Here is an 18,592-nt window from a genome sequence, read left to right as displayed (position 1 = left end):
TTTGCACTTGTTTAAGAGATTATCTTAGTTATTGTAGTAGGCCCCTCTTTTGAAGGCGACGTTACCCTCAACCCAGTAGTTTGAGTCAGCAAGGATACAATCCTAAAGGGTCGGATTATTGAAAGATAATGAATTAAGTTATTAATGCAAATTGTGGTAGGCCCCGCTTTTGGCGGTGACGTTACCCTCGGCTAAGTAGTCTGAGTCAGCAGGGATACAGTCCTAAATAGCCGGGTTATAGTATTAATAGTAGTTAACTTATGAGGGGGTCAAAGAGTTTGGATCCCCGCCATCCAATACCTATGGGCATTGAAGGAGATCCTACTAAATTTGACCCAGGTCCCAAGCAGGACCTCTAAACGCTGAACAAGGGCAAGACCCTTACCAAACCGTTCCCTTAACCCCCGACCAGGTAGCCAACATACCTCCATATAGACCGTGGAGATATGAATGGTGAAAATCTTTTATTTTATATAGACAGTAAAATAATGCCAAGACACCACGGACAAACGATAAGGAAAGATCACCTTCAACATAAGTAACTAGTTATTAAAGTCATTAATACAAAACCAAATAAAAAGTGCAAAAGATTAAAAATAAAAAGTATTATACTAAACACTTGTCTTCACCAAGTGATGTAAGAGACTTAGGCAAACATGGCCTTGATTGTCAAGAACTCTTACGATCAATCTTGGATCCCGAGACGACTCACACACTCTACGATGGACAATGGATGATGGTGGTGGATGATGGTGTTATGGTGGTGGTGGGTGGTGGATGAAGTGTAAGAGAGGTGGTGTGCCAAGGGATGAGAGAGAATGAAGCCAAGCTCCTCTATTTATAGGCTAAATAGAAGGCTGGACACGGCCCCGTGTCCGCTGGACACGGCCCCGTGCCCGTCTGACATTCTCTCACTTCATTAATTGTAATTGCGAATTACAATTAATGCGCCTGCTGTACTTTCACCACGCCCCCGTGCTCGCTGGACACGGCCCCGTGGTGGGCAATGGAAGCTTCTACTGGTTTGTCTTTTCTGCTGCTTCCTGGGCACGCCCCCGTGTTCGCTGGACACGGGGCGTGTTCAGACTCTGTTTCTTCTCCTTTGCCTTGGGAGGTGCCGTTGAGGGTCCGGGCAGTCCACTTTTGTTCCTTTTTTCTTGTATTTATGGTAGAATTAGTTGTCTTTTTGCTTCTTTTGTGATTTTGAGCTCATTTCATCCTGAAAATACAAAAGGAAGACAAAAACACTCTTTTTCCAACATTAGTACTAAAAAAGGGTTAGTTTTATGCCTTAATTGATGTGATTTATATGTTGTATTTTACACACATCAAATACCCCCACACTTGAACTTTTGCTTGTCCTCAAGCAAAACTCTTTTAAATGTGGCTTACACTCCCAAATGGAATAGGTAGAAGAGAAGTTTTTTAGCTTGTCCTAGAGTGTCGGGAATCCAAGGTTTTTATAGGTTTTATTTTTATTTATTTACAATCCTATTCGTTATGATTTATTTTGAACTTTTCATAAGATGAATTACTTATTTGGGCATAGCATGCCTTATTAAAATTCCATTTATATACAAGTTCACATACCTCACGGGAGATCACTCAACACTCGGCCGAAGGTGTATATTTTAGTGAATCACTCGAGAGCGGCACGGAACTTACGTCTTCCATAGGCTTGCCAAGCAATCAATCCTCCTCCTTTTTAACTTTTTACCTTTGTAAATATCAAGAGGACTTTTTGGGTGAAGGCTTGGGTTTAAAGGTGGGTGGTTGGTTAGTGGTTAGTAAAAAGGGCGAAAATCGTAACAAGCGTCGGTTTTCGTGAAGTACCTTGTTTTTAGTGACTTTTTATTTTGAAGTATTTCTCCAAACAAGCTTTTATAGCTTTTGTTTGTTTTTGACTTCATCATCTTTCTTTCTCTTTTTTTTTTTTTTTTTTTTTCGTCACATAAAAAGGTGATGTTTACGAAAAAGCGAACTTGTTACTAAAATAAAAAATAAAAAGGTTTTTGGTGGGTAAAAAGGGTTTTGGGGTAATGAAATGAAAGGTTTAGGCTCAAAGGGGCTATCTAGGGGGATTTTGGGTAGGTAAAAAAAAATGAAAAATAATGGTTTTGAAAGAAAAATGGTTAGTCCTAATGCCTCCATCATTTACTTACTTGGGTTTAAGTTGGTAAGGACCGGGAATGTATCGTCGTGGCAAGTTCTAGATTTGTAAGGAACGAGCGGCTATTCACACAAGAAACGAAAAATGAGCATTTAATCTAAATATGTGTATTTTTATGCTCAATAAAGGCTCAAAACTCACTTTTGTGGGAATGGGTTTTTTAATGTGACCAAGCATATATAATCGAATTTTTAACTAGACTTGTTATGCCGTTTCATAATTTTCTTATGTTGGTTCTTTTTTTATCACGACGCTATCGGTTGTAAACTTGTAAAAATATAACCTTTTTAGAACTTGTTATTCCCAACTTAAACTAAGACAAGTAAATAAAAAAATGAAAAAAGTTTTTGAAAAAATTTGGGGTGTTTAGCGGTTCCAATAGAGTTTTGTGTAAGGCTTGTGTTTAGGATTTTGCAAAATTTCAAGGGTTTTAGCATCCCCCCACACTTAAATTACACATTGTCCTCAATGTGTCCAAAAATAATGTTTTTGGTTGATTAGAATGTATAAAAGTGGGTTAAAAAGCAAAGATTTATGTTACTGGCATCCTGGACACGGCCCCGTGTTGACCGGGCACGGCCCCGTGGTCAAGTGCCAGTAACAAAAATTACAGAATTGAAACAGAAGCCTGGACACGGGGGCGTGTCCGCTGAACACGGCCCGTGTCCAGTTACCTGAACTGGGTGATTTTCTGCAGGGGCTCAGCACGGGGCCGTGTTGGTTGGGCACGGCCCGTGTTGAGCCTTCTGTGATGGAGATTTTTGTCGGGTTGCTCTGTTCTTCGTGCATGGTTCCATTTTCCTCGTTCCCTTTTTCATCCATTACCACCATGAGTGTGTTTTATTCTCAAAACAACCATCAATCTTAAAAACCATCATAACATTGCTAATAGAGAGATATTACATTAAGTTAGCTAAATAACTAAGGGATACATAAGGTTATCATAAGGGTTCTACTTATTTAGGAAAATTTCGGGAATAGCTTCTCGATGTAGTAACACTCCCTAGCCGATGACTCCTCGGTTGTTACTCAAAGCCATTCTTCTATCTCTCTTGGGAGGTAGAAGGTAGCTTCATTCTCTTCCGTGTCTCGAGGAGGAACGCTCACCGGGACTCCTTGCACCACCCTTGGTTGAGGTACTTGGTGCATGGCGTGCCATTCGGCTGGAATGATGACCTCGGGTACTACATTCCACGCCCTTTGGGTTATCACTGGAACCAAAGGCGGGGAAGCGAGAAGGTTTAACCTTTGGTGCAGAAGGTTTACTTCTCGAATGCAGCCCTCCAAACCTACCGTCAGATGATTAATACGGTCCACCAATGCTTCCTCTACCCCCGTCATTTCGTCTATGGCTTCCCTCAAAGCGTAAACGTAGTTTACTAGGGAATCCTCCGCTGTGGACGATCTCCTTCCATTTCGGTTATTTCTTGAAGATGTTCCGCTGTTTCTGCTGGCCATTTTCTGCGAAATAAACCGAAGATACTAAACTTTTTGCAAAACAGTACCTCGAACACGGCCCCGTGCTCGGTGAGCACGGCCCCGTGTTCAGCTGTCTGCAGGATTCTTTTGTCTATCGATTCCAGGTTTTTAAATTATTTTAATACACTTTTATTGTGTCTTAGGCTCAGATAATTTAAAACAAAGTTATAGAACTAACTTTAGACAAGAATCCGTAGAAAAAGCTCCTACAAACCTTTCATAGAAGGTTGGAATCATGGGTTTCCAAGCTTCCATGGAGGTAAGGTTTGAAAAATTTTTGGAAGAAGGAGAAATGAACAAAAGTGGAAAAGACAAGATGGTCCTTAGGAACCTTCTTTTAGCACTTACCTAGGATGGTATATGTGAAGATCCCAGGAATCTCTGCTTGGTGAAGTGGTCAAAAATGAGCAGGATTCAGGCTGCATTTAAAGAAAACGACAGCACACTGGACACGGCCCCGTGTCCGCTGGACATGGCCCCGTGTGCAGAGAAAATCCTGACACATCTTGTCCGTATTCTGACAGAATCAGCAGAGAATCTTCTGAGTGAGCACGGGGGCGTGTTGACCGGGCACGGCCCCGTGTCGGCAGGCTGTTTTATGGAGTTTTGTCTTTACTAAGGAGCTAATCTATATCGGGTGGCTCTTGACTTGTTGGAACAACCCCAAAGTGCCTAAGATACCTTAATTGTCCTATACTAAGGCGAGAACGCAAGAGGTTGTCGGTGAGGGTAATTCCTATTTTCATTCTAGGTGGACAAGTCCAACCCTTTCCCGGGCTCTCGTTAAAGAAGGTGTATGCCGAATCGCTCAGGTCTATGTATGCATCGAACGAAGTCGATGGGGAGTCCTTCACGGCACAACCGGCACAGGGACGACTATCGTCCGCGTCTTTTCTAGGTAAGAAGGTATTTTCGGGAGCAACGAGGTTGTCGGAATGCGGTTCCAACATTTCCTCATGGTCATCATCTTGGGATGGATCTAAAAAATCCTTCCTAAGTTCTTTTGACCAATTGAGAAGTAGTTCTTCTAGTTGAAATAACTCGTCAAGGAGCATTTCTCCTAGAATATCTGGCTGGGCGCATTCGAGGGAGAAATAGTGCTTATTTTTACTTTCGCCCCTCTTAAGGTTACAAGGAATCGGTGGGTCTATATAGTGGGGCCTATAAGTGAGGAAAAAACATTTTAATTCCTCATGTTCGCCTCCACATATTCGACACCACAAACCATAAGAGTGCCGAAAGTAAAAAGAATTACTATCACTCATGTTTGTGTCAGAAATTACCAACCGCCGGGATCTAACGGTTCTGTTTTCAGCAACTGAATCTTGGGCACGGGGGCGTGTTGAGTAGACACGGCCCCGTGTTCAGCCTACTGTCTGACTTAAAACAGGATTGCCAGTTCCAATGATTGAGCACGGGGCGTGTTCAGCGGGCACGGCCCCGTGTTGAGCTCTGCAGAGGCTAAAAACCTAAAAAAAAAATCCTAAAAAATTAAAGAAAAATAAAAATATGATTAGGCCGTTGATTCCTAACTTTCTTAAAATCCTTGTGTCCCCGGCAACGGCGCCAAAAACTTGATGTGCGTGAAGTGTGTTATATTTTTGATGTATATTTAAGCCCTTTTTACACTTTTAACCAAGTTTTAAATTTATAAAACACGATATTCACTAACACTAAACACACATATGGGCAAGTGCACCCATCGTGGACGTAGTATAGTGTTGGTAAGATACCGAGGTCGTCCAAGGACACAAGAGCTTTTAATACCGGTTTATCCTCAACGTCTAATCAAATCAAAAAGGTTAGAAAAATGTTTTAAACTAAGAAAATAAAAACTAACTAAATGCTGAAAATAAAAATAAAATAAAAACAGATAGACAAGATGAATCACTTGGATCCGACACGTGTATTAGTATAACCTTTGATTATTTTCGCACTTTTGCACTTGTTTAAGAGATTATCTTAGTTATTGTAGTAGGCCCCTCTTTTGAAGGCGACGTTACCCTCAACCCAGTAGTTTGAGTCAGCAAGGATACAATCCTAAAGGGTCGGATTATTGAAAGATAATGAATTAAGTTATTAATGCAAATTGTGGTAGGCCCCGCTTTTGGCGGTGACGTTACCCTCGGCTAAGTAGTCCGAGTCAGCAGGGATACAGTCCTAAATAGCCGGGTTATAGTATTAATAGTAGTTAACTTATGAGGGGGTCAAAGAGTTTGGATCCCCGCCATCCAATACCTATGGGCATTGAAGGAGATCCTACTAAATTTGACCCAGGTCCCAAGCAGGACCTCTAAACGCTGAACAAGGGCAAGACCCTTACCAAACCGTTCCCTTAACCCCCGACCAGGTAGCCAACATACCTCCATATAGACCGTGGAGATATGAATGGTGAAAATCTTTTATTTTATATAGACAGTAAAATAATGCCAAGACACCACGGACAAACGATAAGGAAAGATCACCTTCAACATAAGTAACTAGTTATTAAAGTCATTAATACAAAACCAAATAAAAAGTGCAAAAGATTAAAAATAAAAAGTATTATACTAAACACTTGTCTTCACCAAGTGATGTAAGAGACTTAGGCAAACATGGCCTTGATTGTCAAGAACTCTTACGATCAATCTTGGATCCCGAGACGACTCACACACTCTACGATGGACAATGGATGATGGTGGTGGATGATGGTGTTATGGTGGTGGTGGGTGGTGGATGAAGTGTGAGAGAGGTGGTGTGCCAAGGGATGAGAGAGAATGAAGCCAAGCTCCTCTATTTATAGGCTGAACAGAAGGCTGGACACGGCCCCGTGTCCGCTGGACACGGCCCCGTGCCCGTCTGACATTCTCTCACTTCATTAATTGTAATTGCGAATTACAATTAATGCGCCTGCTGTACTTTCACCACGCCCCCGTGCTCGCTGGACACGGCCCCGTGGTGGGCAATGGAAGCTTCTACTGGTTTGTCTTTTCTGCTGCTTCCTGGGCACGCCCCCGTGTTCGCTGGACACGGGGCGTGTTCAGACTCTGTTTCTTCTCCTTTGCCTTGGGAGGTGCCGTTGAGGGTCCGGGCAGTCCACTTTTGTTCCTTTTTCTTGTATTTATGGTAGAATTAGTTGTCTTTTTGCTTCTTTTGTGATTTTGAGCTCATTTCATCCTGAAAATACAAAAGGAAGACAAAAACACTCTTTTTCCAACATTAGTACTAAAAAAGGGTTAGTTTTATGCCTTAATTGATGTGATTTATATGTTGTATTTTACACATATCACCTGTATACTATTATAACACACACACAGTTCACGAAGTGCTGCCGCAATCAGGGTAATAACTCGATCGCTATTACGATTCAACATCCGATCGATTATAACTATCCAACGATTATCCGAGTGCTGCTCAAATTGAGCTTGTACTTTGATTATTCGTCGTGATTTCGACTTGAATATTTGAGTGTTGTTCGAATTCGGACTATGCTCTGTTATTCGTTGTGAATCCGATTAAATTATTAAGTATCGCACTTGTTAATCGATGTGAGGGTTTGGTCTCGTGAATTGACGTAACTGCTGAATTAGTTACTAACCCGTTTGTGTGTATGCATTATTGTTAAATTAGGAATAATCAAGGCTAATCAGTAGGCTTATACACTGCTCGTTAAATCTGCAATGTGAGTCATTCTCTTTTTATCAACTGTTTTACAATACTCCAAATTATTTTCAAAGTGTTATAATTACAGGGACTAAGTCGTAGATATCTTGATTTATTGGTTAGTGGGGTATTGTGCACATTACTATTTCTCCCAGTTAGGTTCATTGACCTACTAGGGAGAAACGTCACTATTAGAATTCATTGACCTAATAGTGGTATGACCATCGTCACCATTGTGACAGAACGCCAGATAAAAATAAGATATGAACCATTGTAATCGCTCTTATGCTGTAATTTATAACTATGGGCCATTTCCTAAAAACTGAATGAACTCACTCAGTATTTCCCCGCTGACAAAACCTTTTTCAAACATGTTTCAGGTAATCTGTTGTGAACAAAGAAAAGTGCCAGGAAGCACCACCAGCTTAGAAAAGTGGCTCAGTGTAAATAAATAAAGGAACATGTTTTAAAAATAAAGATTTCCATGGAAATCACATTATTGTAAATTACTGGGTTTTATCCCTAAAATTATGTAACGAGCAGTTTTAATACTAAAGATCCTGTTTTAAAAGACTTCCGCTGTCGCCTAAATTAAATACCGCAGAATTTCTGTCCCGCGGCTCCTGAAATGGGTCAAACCGGGTCCGGGGCCGTGACACGCATCTTCCTTGTAGCTTTGCCTTTCCTCATAACCGCTGGACTGGTTTGACTTGCCAGGGTATTTGTTTTTCTTGTTGCGCCTGCTTGAATCTTGCACGTTGATCCTTGAATAGTGATCATCAAAGTAATGATTAGACCTGCCTCCAGTCAATGATTCTTCTTTTGCACAACCACCTTAGCTGCTGCCATCAATTTGTCCCACTCCTTGAGCATACCATCTCTGCCTGTGATATTCCGGATCAGATTGTCACAGCGAATCGCTTTTTTTAAAGTGTGCGCGCATCAAGTCTTTGTTAACGCCACCAATCTCTAAACACTCTTTGTTGAAGCGAGTGTTAAAGTCTTCCAGACCCTCATTATCACGTCTCCAGATGTTCATGACTTCAGAGGCATCACGCTTTTATCACCTCTGTTGGCTGAAATGGGCAAGGAACTTCTTTTGAAAGTTGACCCACGACGTGATTCTACGTGTGGGGAGGCTGTCGAATCACGCGCGAGCAGCCCCCGTAAGTGTTTGTACAAAAAGATGGCACCGCATGGGCATGGTCCATCCACCCACTATACCAACGCTTGTGAAAAGCTGGACATGATCATCCGGATCAGTTAAGCCGTTAAACTTACACATGGTTTGTGGAAGTTTGGCCTTTTCCATAGGTGCCAAAGCGATATTCCGGATGAACTTAGAGTGTTCAGTTGCTGCTGCTAGCCTACAGATAAGGCTGAAATCATGCTCTGCCACTTCGTTGTACGTTATGCGCGGCCTCGGCCAATAGGACTCGTGATTTTTCTGCAAACGATTGAAAACTGATGAACTTACTTCCTGTTGGTACGTAGAGTCGTTTTCATCAGTGTCTCGTTCCCATTCATCGTTGATGTTGCGCGGCCGGAGCCGGCTACTCAATGGACGCTTTTGTTGCACCTGTGAGGGGGTTTCATAGTAACTTTCAGTTTCACCATAAGTCTCGCGCGTGTCGCGCGCACTCTGCCTTCTTGGTGACGAGGGTCTTTTATGCTGCTGTCTTTGTACGTGCTCCTGGGGTGGCGTCTCCTAATTCACTTGTCTTGGTGCAGGTGTCACCAATGGTGATTGTTGCGTCTGGGCTTGAACTAGTCCTTGCTGTGCACATAGCTGCACGTAGATGAGATTTATGGTCGCTATACTTTTTGCCAACCACAAAGCGTGAGTTTCCCCCTCTGGTAATCCTGACATTGCTGAGAAATTTGACAATGCGGGTGCTGAAGGACCAACACCCTGACTTGTTGGAGTGACCGTTTAGGTGGTACGGATACCACTTGCGCGGATGGCCCCAACGTTTGTGCCCCCCTCGGTATACTCGTCATTGGGTAGGTTTTGGACGTGCGAGATGTCCTGAACGTACCTAATTAAGAGCGTGCACCGATGGGTAGAAAAGGGATTCCCTGATCAACCATAGATCAAGAGATAGAACAACTCAGAAAAGATGATAAAAGTGATTGTAAAAATCGGTGGGCGTCAATAAAGAAACACCAAACTACTCTGGTGATTAGTTTGTGGTTTGTGCCTCGACAAATAAGATTAATCTTCTTTGTCTCGTCCAAGCTGTGATGATGATGATCCTGCAAAACACTAAACACACTGTTAAGCTCGTTACAAGGAAGGGAATAGGGGGTTCTCCTTGTAACCACCCTCCGGCGTGAGAATAAGTATTTGTTTTGAGGACTAAAGTGTGTGATTAAAGTGAGAGAGCAAGAGAGCGATGCCTAAACCTGGAGGTGAAGTTCACTATTTATAGCAGATGTGGTTTGCGGAGGAGATGGGCTGATGGGCTTGGGCCTGTAGTCGACAACGACGAATATCCATTATGTCTCCTCTGCCACGACCGTTGGTGCTTCTAGGCGAGAGGGTAGTTGGCACACGCTAAATAGATCCACGTGTCCTGACCGTTGTCCTTGTTGTCTGGTCTGTCATCAGCGGCTAAGTGAGATCGTGGAGCAGTGGGCGGCGCACGCTGATTGGTGCCACGTGTGCGTCCTTGTCTACCTTTTTGTCTCCTGTATGATTGTTCATCGTGCAGCATGATCGGATACAGCCTGTTGGACGCTCATTGGTCTACCGCTCTGCCACTTGTACCTTTGGTACTTGTCCTAGGTTAATCTGCGCTTCCTTGCTCTGCGCGACCCCCGGGAATATCCCATGTAGCCGGCGCAAGGTACAGGAAGTAAGAGTTTTCATTCAAGCAGCTAAGTGTCAAATCTGGTCTTGTGTTAACCCTGACCTCGCGCGCGACCTATGTTACACCTGATTAGCCAGCGCGAGGTTGGGAAGGCTTCTGAGTTGTTCTGGTAAGAGTATAATCCCACACGCGACTTGAATAGTCGGCGTAGGATTTGAGACTCCCCGCGCGGCAATTCCCCATGCCTTGCCCGTCGACCTGGTTCACCCTTAGGAAACAAATTACTTTCAGCGTGCGGATAGAACCAGGGTACCCACCCCCATCGTGTGTAGGGGTATCACTGCCACGTGATACACCGTGAATAGCACGAGGTGTTACCAGCTAACGTATCCTTTCATGCTGCTGCTGACACTTGTACTCTTCCAAACGCCGTTTCATTTCACTATTCACAGTTAACCTATCACTAATCATTTATCACGCACGTTCTCCAAAACAAGACTACATTCAGTAACGACAAACATGACGCCGTTAATACACTTCCCCAAGTTTCCTCCTCACCTTTTGTCGCCTTCTCATTTCATTTTTTTCACCAGCTACATATAATCATATATATATGGTGATACAACAAAATCATTAAATTCATAAAAGTTCATGGTTACTAAACAATTTTGAGTTCTCAAGTTCGAGTTATAAAAGAAATTCAGAGAAAATGGCGGTGAGATTCAAGAGGATAACAACGGCTTTAGATGACGACGCTAGGGCACGGTTATGCCAGAGCAGTGGAAGCGAGCATTCCGCGAACTCAGTCACAGATCTTTCAGTTCTAGTTGACTCGTTTTTCGACGGAGAAGATGATGATAATGATCGAGGTAAATCCTGCATTGAACACGATGATCTGGAAGAGACGGAGGAGTATCAGAAGGCGGAGAGTTTTTACGGTACGGATTCTGACGTGAAGGAAATGTTGATGGATCTCATCGGCGGTTGTACGGATGATGACGATGACCGTATGAAGCGTGCGATTGGTTTCGAGGTGGAAAAAGTATGCCGGAGTTTTGAAAATACTTCGTCGGAGGGGTTTAAACGGAATCTGATGACCGTACTTCGTCAGAGAGGATTTGATGCTGGTGAGAATTTATTTATTTATTTATTTATTTATTTTAAACACTTATGAATTTGCAATTTGCATATACAAAGTCAATGATAGGCTTTTCAAAGTTTGGTTACAAACCGTGAGACTCTTCAAACTGGTCTATTGGTTTAACGATCGATTATCTCATTAACTTTCCGTTAGTCTGTCTTTTTTAAAATTTTAATATGTAACGGATGATTTGATATACGGTTTTCATTCAAACAGAGACGATTACAGACTAATGACAGGTAGACGGAATGTAAATTAAAAATGGTAAAAAATCAATGTGTGTACCATGGAACTAAATTGTAAGATTAATACACATATTTTTTTAGGTAAAAAATGACAAAGTTACCTAGGAACTAAATTTTACCAATTTTTTTTTTTAAATACAAATCAAATAAAAATTGTGCACCATGTCAATAATGAGGGTATGCTATTTGTACTATGCTTGTATTAATTTGCAAGAATTTTTCTCCTTTAAAAGGATTAGCACAATTTATTCAACATTTATTAATTGATGCGGGCTAAAACAACAAGTGCAAATACCAAACTTTTTTTAACGGCAAATTAGGATAACTGACGGATCACTGGAGTATCATCGTGTCACCAGCTCAAACCGTGTAATCAAACGGGAACCAAATTTTTAATAAGTCTTAAATTTCAACGGTTTGGTTTCAGTTTTCAATAATCAAGAATCGTTACTATGTCCACAGGTCTCTGCAAGTCACGATGGGAGAAAACCGTACGGTATCCCGCCGGCGAGTACGAATACATCGACATTCTAATCTCCAGCAACCGCTACATCATCGATCCAGCGTTCGTATCCGAATTCACAATCGCACGACCAACAAAAACCTACCAGTCCTTGCTCGAAATAATACCTAAAATCACAGTAATCAAACCAAACGAGTTGAAGAAACTGGTGAGGCTAATGTGCGCCGCGATGCGAGACTCTTTAAAAGCTAGAAACATTGTGGTTTCACCGTGGAGAAAAAACGGTTACATGCAAACGAAATGGTTAGGATCGTATAAACGAACGACGAACCCGTTGAAATTAACGGAGATGAGGCATTACGGTGACGGTAACGGTGAGTTTAACTGTGAGAGTTTGTTAGGGTTTGAGTATTCACCGGTGGTGGTTGGTGGTAAAAGTTATTGTAGGAAGGAGGTTAGGAAAATGCATGTGGTTGGTAATTTGAAAGCGTTAATGTTGAGTGGCATGTCGTAGTAAATAAGATGTGGATAGGAGGGTGTCATTGTAAATATGTTGGAAAAGGGAATGGTTATCATTGAAGACAGTTTTTGGATAATTTTATTTTATAATGGCGTTGACGTGACAATGTGGACATTTTTGTGTTTATCATGTTATCCACTTTCGACACGTGTTTGTTACATTTTTTTTCTAGTTATATGGATTTGTATAAAGTTGAAAATTGTTATTTCTTTATAGTTTTTTTTTTTTAAATTAAACTTTATTAAAACTCGACTCAAAACGGTCAAAAGAACAAACCAACAACAACCGATAAAATGTTAGATGATCATTATAAACTTGCATACACAAATACACATATATTTGAGACGTGCATGTAAGTGTAATGTTAGAATATGTGTGTATATGAAATGTGATTAATTGGCACACTAAGTGCCACATTTGTATTAAAAATTAAATATGTCAATATGAATGTAAAAAGTAAAATATGTAGCTAAGTTTTTGTAAATCAAAGAGATTCTCATGTATAACAAAATGAAAACATTGTAGCATAACAAATATTACACATCAATGGAATGGCAGAACTAGAATTTATTATTGGGGTCATGATGATGTTCTTTTTCCTAGTGATTACAATTAAATCATCTAAATTATGTTTTTATTTGAACAAATCTAAGTTTAAATATAAAAAATCCAATAAATTCTTATGATATGGATTAGCGAACGCTATTGAACTTATGGTATATCATATTTTCTAACAATAAACCTTCAGCAATTAATATATTCTCTCTAATAGCCCCTAATATTCAATGCGAGATGAAATCTAATGCTTAGATTGAAGCAAAAAACTATAAGTATGTAGGCGACTGTGGCCAGTGCCCAGTGGATGTTTATGGCGGCGATGAAGCTAGGGCACAAGAGCACCAAATGGTGGTGGTACGACACGATTCAAACATTTAAGTTGTATCAAATATGTGTATTTACATGTAAATAAAACTACACATTAACAAAAGGTTAGTATATAGATACGGAGAAATCATCGATCTTTATTACAAATGAAAATGCATAATATTCATGTAGATACTAGTACCAATTGTTTCTTATTCATGTAAATCATAGTGTAATTTTAAGGCTGGTGGGTATGATTTAAAGCCCTTAAAGACTTTATTATGCAAAGCTATGTAGTTAATATCCCGATATATCAACCGATACATCAGTGATATATTGTGATATATTGGTTATCGGTCCACTGCCGAGATAGCGGCACAAAATATTGGTCAGATTATCAGTATCGATAATATCAGCGATATTGTCCTATATTTGACCGATATAGGACCGATATTTGATCGATAAATCACCGATTTTCCCGATATCAATACCATTCTTCTTATTACTACCGTTAATTTTTCTTCTTACTGCTGCCATTAGTGTTTTAAGTCTTAATTGTTAGCTGTTACTGTTAAATGTTATTGTTTTAAGTCTTAGTCAGTTCTTACTTGTTACAATTGGTTAGTGTTAAATTGCTATATATATAAATTTAGCATGATATTAAAATTACCGATATCCCACTACGATAACCGATATCTCAGATATCGGTCCTTGACCAATATCCGATATTTTACCGCATTAGCTACTTAGATGCAAAGTCAACGCCATCTAGGCGCCACTTCATACGAAAAAGCCTCTTCCTTTAACATCCTGAAGGGGTATGGTCCCAATAACCTTGCACAGGCGCATAGGACTATACCACAATCTTATCCCAAAACATCGTAGACAAAGACCCTGCGTGGCTGTGCAGCGGTTTTAAACAAAGATATAGAGGAGAACAATCTTCGATGACCATGCGCCGAAGAAAGGGCGAAACTAACGTTCAACTAACACCCTTGCGCAGGCTCGCGCAATGGTAAAGTTAGACTTGAAGACAAGATCCTAAACATCTCCGCGCCGGGAATCAAGACTTGGACAAAAGTGTTTTTTCTGTTACAACAGAATAGACACGTGGCAAGGGTATAAAGGATTACAGCTGCAGATCTTCCAGAAGGTTGTCATTGCTCATCGTGCATAGCCATTCGGTTACAACTGAAAGATGACGTGGCCTGATCCTGGACACTCATCTAAATCACGATGATGGCATCACCTTGGAGAAGGGTCTACCCAAATCCACTTTCCACGTGGCAACTCCCTAGCCGTCAATCACACTCATGATCCGTGTGATTGAATGTGACGTTAATGATCGACAGAAAAGAGAATAACCGCTTGCGGAAAATGCTTTCCGTTACTTCCTCTGTTGCACCAATTTTCCCGCCAAAACCGGTTATAAATAAGACATTGCAGGTATGATCTCACAAGTTATATTCACTTCACTTTTACTACTACTACTACTACTTCTTCTTCTTCTTCTTCTTCATTGAGATCGCTGTATTTATTCTCACGCCGGAGGGTGGTCACGGAGAGAACCCCCATTCTCCCCGTGGCGAGTCTAACGGCTTTTTGTTTTGCATTGATCACCGGAGAAGGAGCTCAGTTAAAAACCCGAATCGAGCGAGAGGACTAACCTTTTATGCAGAAACCTGACCCGTGATCTGATTGATTCTGGTCATTTAGATCAATGTTTCTTCACATCCTTACAATGGTTTAAAACTCCTTTTAAACAATATAAAAAAAGAAAAAGAAAATCAAAAAGGGGGAAATTTGATTGGTGGAAATGGAATAGGTCCCACATGCATATCCTATAGACATTGGGGTGATGAAATTGCCCATAACGCCCCCTAGCACCCAGGAAATGGGGGAGGGGCGCCATGGGACGCAAAAGAGGGCGAGGTGGCAAGTTTCGCTATGCCACCCACCAGCCTAACAACTAAAAATAATAAAGCGAAACTTCATACCGTTTATTTCTTTAGAGGTTGGATCTTGTACAAGACTAAAATTCCATACGAAGTGTACGTGAGAATTAGAGAAGGACAAGGATTATTGGTAGGAAGAGTATTATTGTCCTTTCCCAAGTGAACAGCTTCCCCCTTTAATTTTCAAACGACTATAACTTTTTTCATACGTTTAATATTTTTTTTTAAAAAAATACACCTTATTAACGAGCATTTCATTCTCTTTAAGTCATATTAAATGTGTAAAAAGAGGTTAAATTAATATGTAATCAAGTAATGAATTTATATTGAACGTGTAATCACGTAATGGTTTATGTTGAACGTGTAATCACGTGATTTGTATTCAACATAAACCATTGCGTGATTACACATTCAACATAAATTCATTACTTGATTTCACATTTAATATGATTTGTTATAACAAATGTTATTACAATTATGCTTATAACGTAATCACTCAGTGTGGTTTCACATAAAATATAATATAATGAAATCATTATGTAATCACGAAATGAGTATTCAAAATCATGTAGTCATGTAACAATACATAGTCAACTATTGTTACGTAATTACGTAATCACTTATTGTCGTTCACATGCTATAATGAAATCACGTAATAAAGTAGTCATGTACTGGTTATTTAAATCATGCAATAACGTAATGGGTATTCAAAATCATGCATTTTTTAAGAAAACTATATCAATAGGCTGCTCGATCTAAAGAAAATAAAATGCTCGTTAATACAGTGTCATTTTTTTTAAAAAGATATTAACGTATAAAAAAGTTGTAGCCGTTTGGAAATGAAGGGGGAAGTAGTTTAAGTAAGAAATGACCAAAATACTCTTTCTATATTTGTTTTTTCAATTATTTGAACTTCATAATTACGAATATGTCACCGCCTAATTTTGAGCTATTGAACTTGGGAGTTTAATGATTGAGCTTGTCTTCTACACTTCGTACAAGAATTCTCTCTTGTGCGTGATCACTAATCTATTTCTTTATTACAATTGTTTTATTTTAATCATTTTCTTGTATGGTAAGGCCGTAAGGGGAAATACATTGTGAGTCTTTCGGAATCCATCTGGGTGTTACCCTTTGGTAAGGGGATTTACATTGTGAGTCTTTCGGAATCCATCTGGGTGTTACCCTTTGGTAAGGGGATTTACATTGTGAGTCTTTCGGAATCCATCTGGGTGTTACCCTTTCGTGTATCAAGATACCAAACATTACACGACAAAGTCATCAGCGTCTCTCTGTGAGAATCAAACCCAAGACCTAATGATTCTTAAATCGTATTTCACCTCCAAGATGCAACTAGACTATAATGCCATGGGACACATCAAATCTTGTTAGCAAACTAGTAATTAACTAGACCACATACGACATTGGATTTTCCAACAACTACACATGCCTTAAAACCAACACAATATCTATATTCTATACCAACCATCTTAGTAATGGAGATCATTTGTCAACTATAGCTTGTATGGTACGTGGACATTAAAATTCAAAAGCTTAGGTTGTGTGGTTGTCATTATGTCATGTTTAATGCATGTTAAAAAGGGGTCTATAGTTACATGATGTGACCCAATGTGTCGGCCGGTTTCATTGGATAGTTATCATATCATACATATTGTACATGGGGATTAATGTTACACACTTTATTGAAGGGTCATGTTATTGGCACACCTGCTCCTTAAGTCGACGCTTTTAATACGCATCGTATAGGCCTATACGATGCGTATTACTTTTTCAATTTCCAATAAAGACTGATGTGACAGATTTTGACTTTTTGACTAGACCTATACGGGTCGTATAGACCTATACGGGTCGTATTGGTTAAGTTTTTTACAATTTTTTTGTATACATTTGTTTAGGGTTTTAACAACGTTTTCTAAAAAAATATTTGTTTTTTTTTAAATAAAAACTTCCTTATTTTTTTTAAGAATACCTTGTACAATGTAGTATAGTATAGATGAGGTATAGGTCATGTATGAGCATGGGTCGTATTGGTTAAGTCTTTTTTTTTACAATTTTTTTAGACATTTGTTTATAGTTTTAACAAAGTTTTCTAAAAAATATTTATTTTTTTAAATAAAAACTTCCTTAATTTTTTTTAAGAATACCATGTATAATGTAGTATAGTATAGATAGATGAGGTATAGGTCCTGTATGAGCACGAGTCATATTGGTTAAATCTTTTTTTACAGTTTTTTCTGCATTTGTTTATGGTTTTAACAAAGTTTTCCTAAAAAATATTTATTTTTTTAAATAAAAACTTCTTGATTTTTTTTAAAAAATACCATGTACAATGTAGTATAGTATAGATGAGGTATAGGTCCTGTATGAGCATATATAGGTGTAGTAAATGTCCCGTATATTTTTTTTTATTTTTTTTAAATACCATGTACAACGTGTAATCCAGAGGTCGGTCTCGGGTAGGCATAAGATCTGTTGGCCCTATTATCGGGTCTGTGACTCCATGGAAGATGTGCGTAAGGTAAGCATGCCGTAAAGTTGCATCTTTTAGAGAGAGACCTTTAAAATATGCTAAAATACGCCGAAATACGTTAAAATATGCCAAATTACATTAAAATACTCTAAACTACGCTAAAATAGGTCAAAATACGCTAAAATATGTGAAAATACCCTCAAATACTCTAAAGTACGCTAAAATACTCTAAAGTACACTAAAATATGCGAAAATATGCTAAAATACTCTAAAATACGCTAAAATACATGAAAATATGCTAAAATACATTGCAATACACTAAAATACGTCAAATTACGATAAAATACGCCGAAATAGGCTAAAATAACCTAAAAATAGGTTAAAATAATGTAAAATACGTCAGAATACGCTCAAATATGTCAAAATACTCTAAAATACACAACAATACGATAAAATACGTCAAAATACGCAAAAATACGTCAAAATACACAACTAATGATATTTCCACGCACGTATACATATAACACAACACTATACAATACAAGTGGTTTTCAAACAAAACTGAACATAATCATAGAATACGATAATCGCACGCAACCGAACGTCACCGAAACGATGCATGTTGAAGGTATACGTCATAAAATGACAAAATATGCGAAAGTTCAACAAAAAACGACACGTATACGCGTCGAACTGAGGAAAACACGATAAAAACAAATTTTCTTATTATGCCATATACGATTGTATAGGCCTATGTTGTATCGTATAGCAGATTAATACGCATCGTATAGGCCTATACGATGCGTATT

At 39.4% G+C, this 18,592-nt stretch overlaps 1 protein-coding gene across 1 annotated transcript; it reads left to right on the top strand.

Annotated features, from left to right (window-relative positions):
* Positions 1-10,724: 10,724 nt before the first annotated feature.
* On the top strand, positions 10,725-12,599 carry LOC110885993. The gene is made up of 2 exons (XM_022133742.2): positions 10,725-11,231; positions 11,953-12,599. The coding sequence occupies exons 1-2, from the start codon at positions 10,814-10,816 to the stop codon at positions 12,465-12,467; spliced, it is 933 nt and encodes a 310-aa protein (XP_021989434.1). The 5' UTR covers positions 10,725-10,813; the 3' UTR covers positions 12,468-12,599.
* Positions 12,600-18,592: the final 5,993 nt, after the last annotated feature.

The sequence above is a fragment of the Helianthus annuus genome, chromosome 10 (genome assembly GCF_002127325.2).
Source record: "Helianthus annuus cultivar XRQ/B chromosome 10, HanXRQr2.0-SUNRISE, whole genome shotgun sequence".
NCBI lineage: Eukaryota > Viridiplantae > Streptophyta > Magnoliopsida > Asterales > Asteraceae > Helianthus > Helianthus annuus.
Note: the sequence above shows the minus strand (reverse complement) of the source record. Positions and strands in the feature narration are given on the sequence as shown.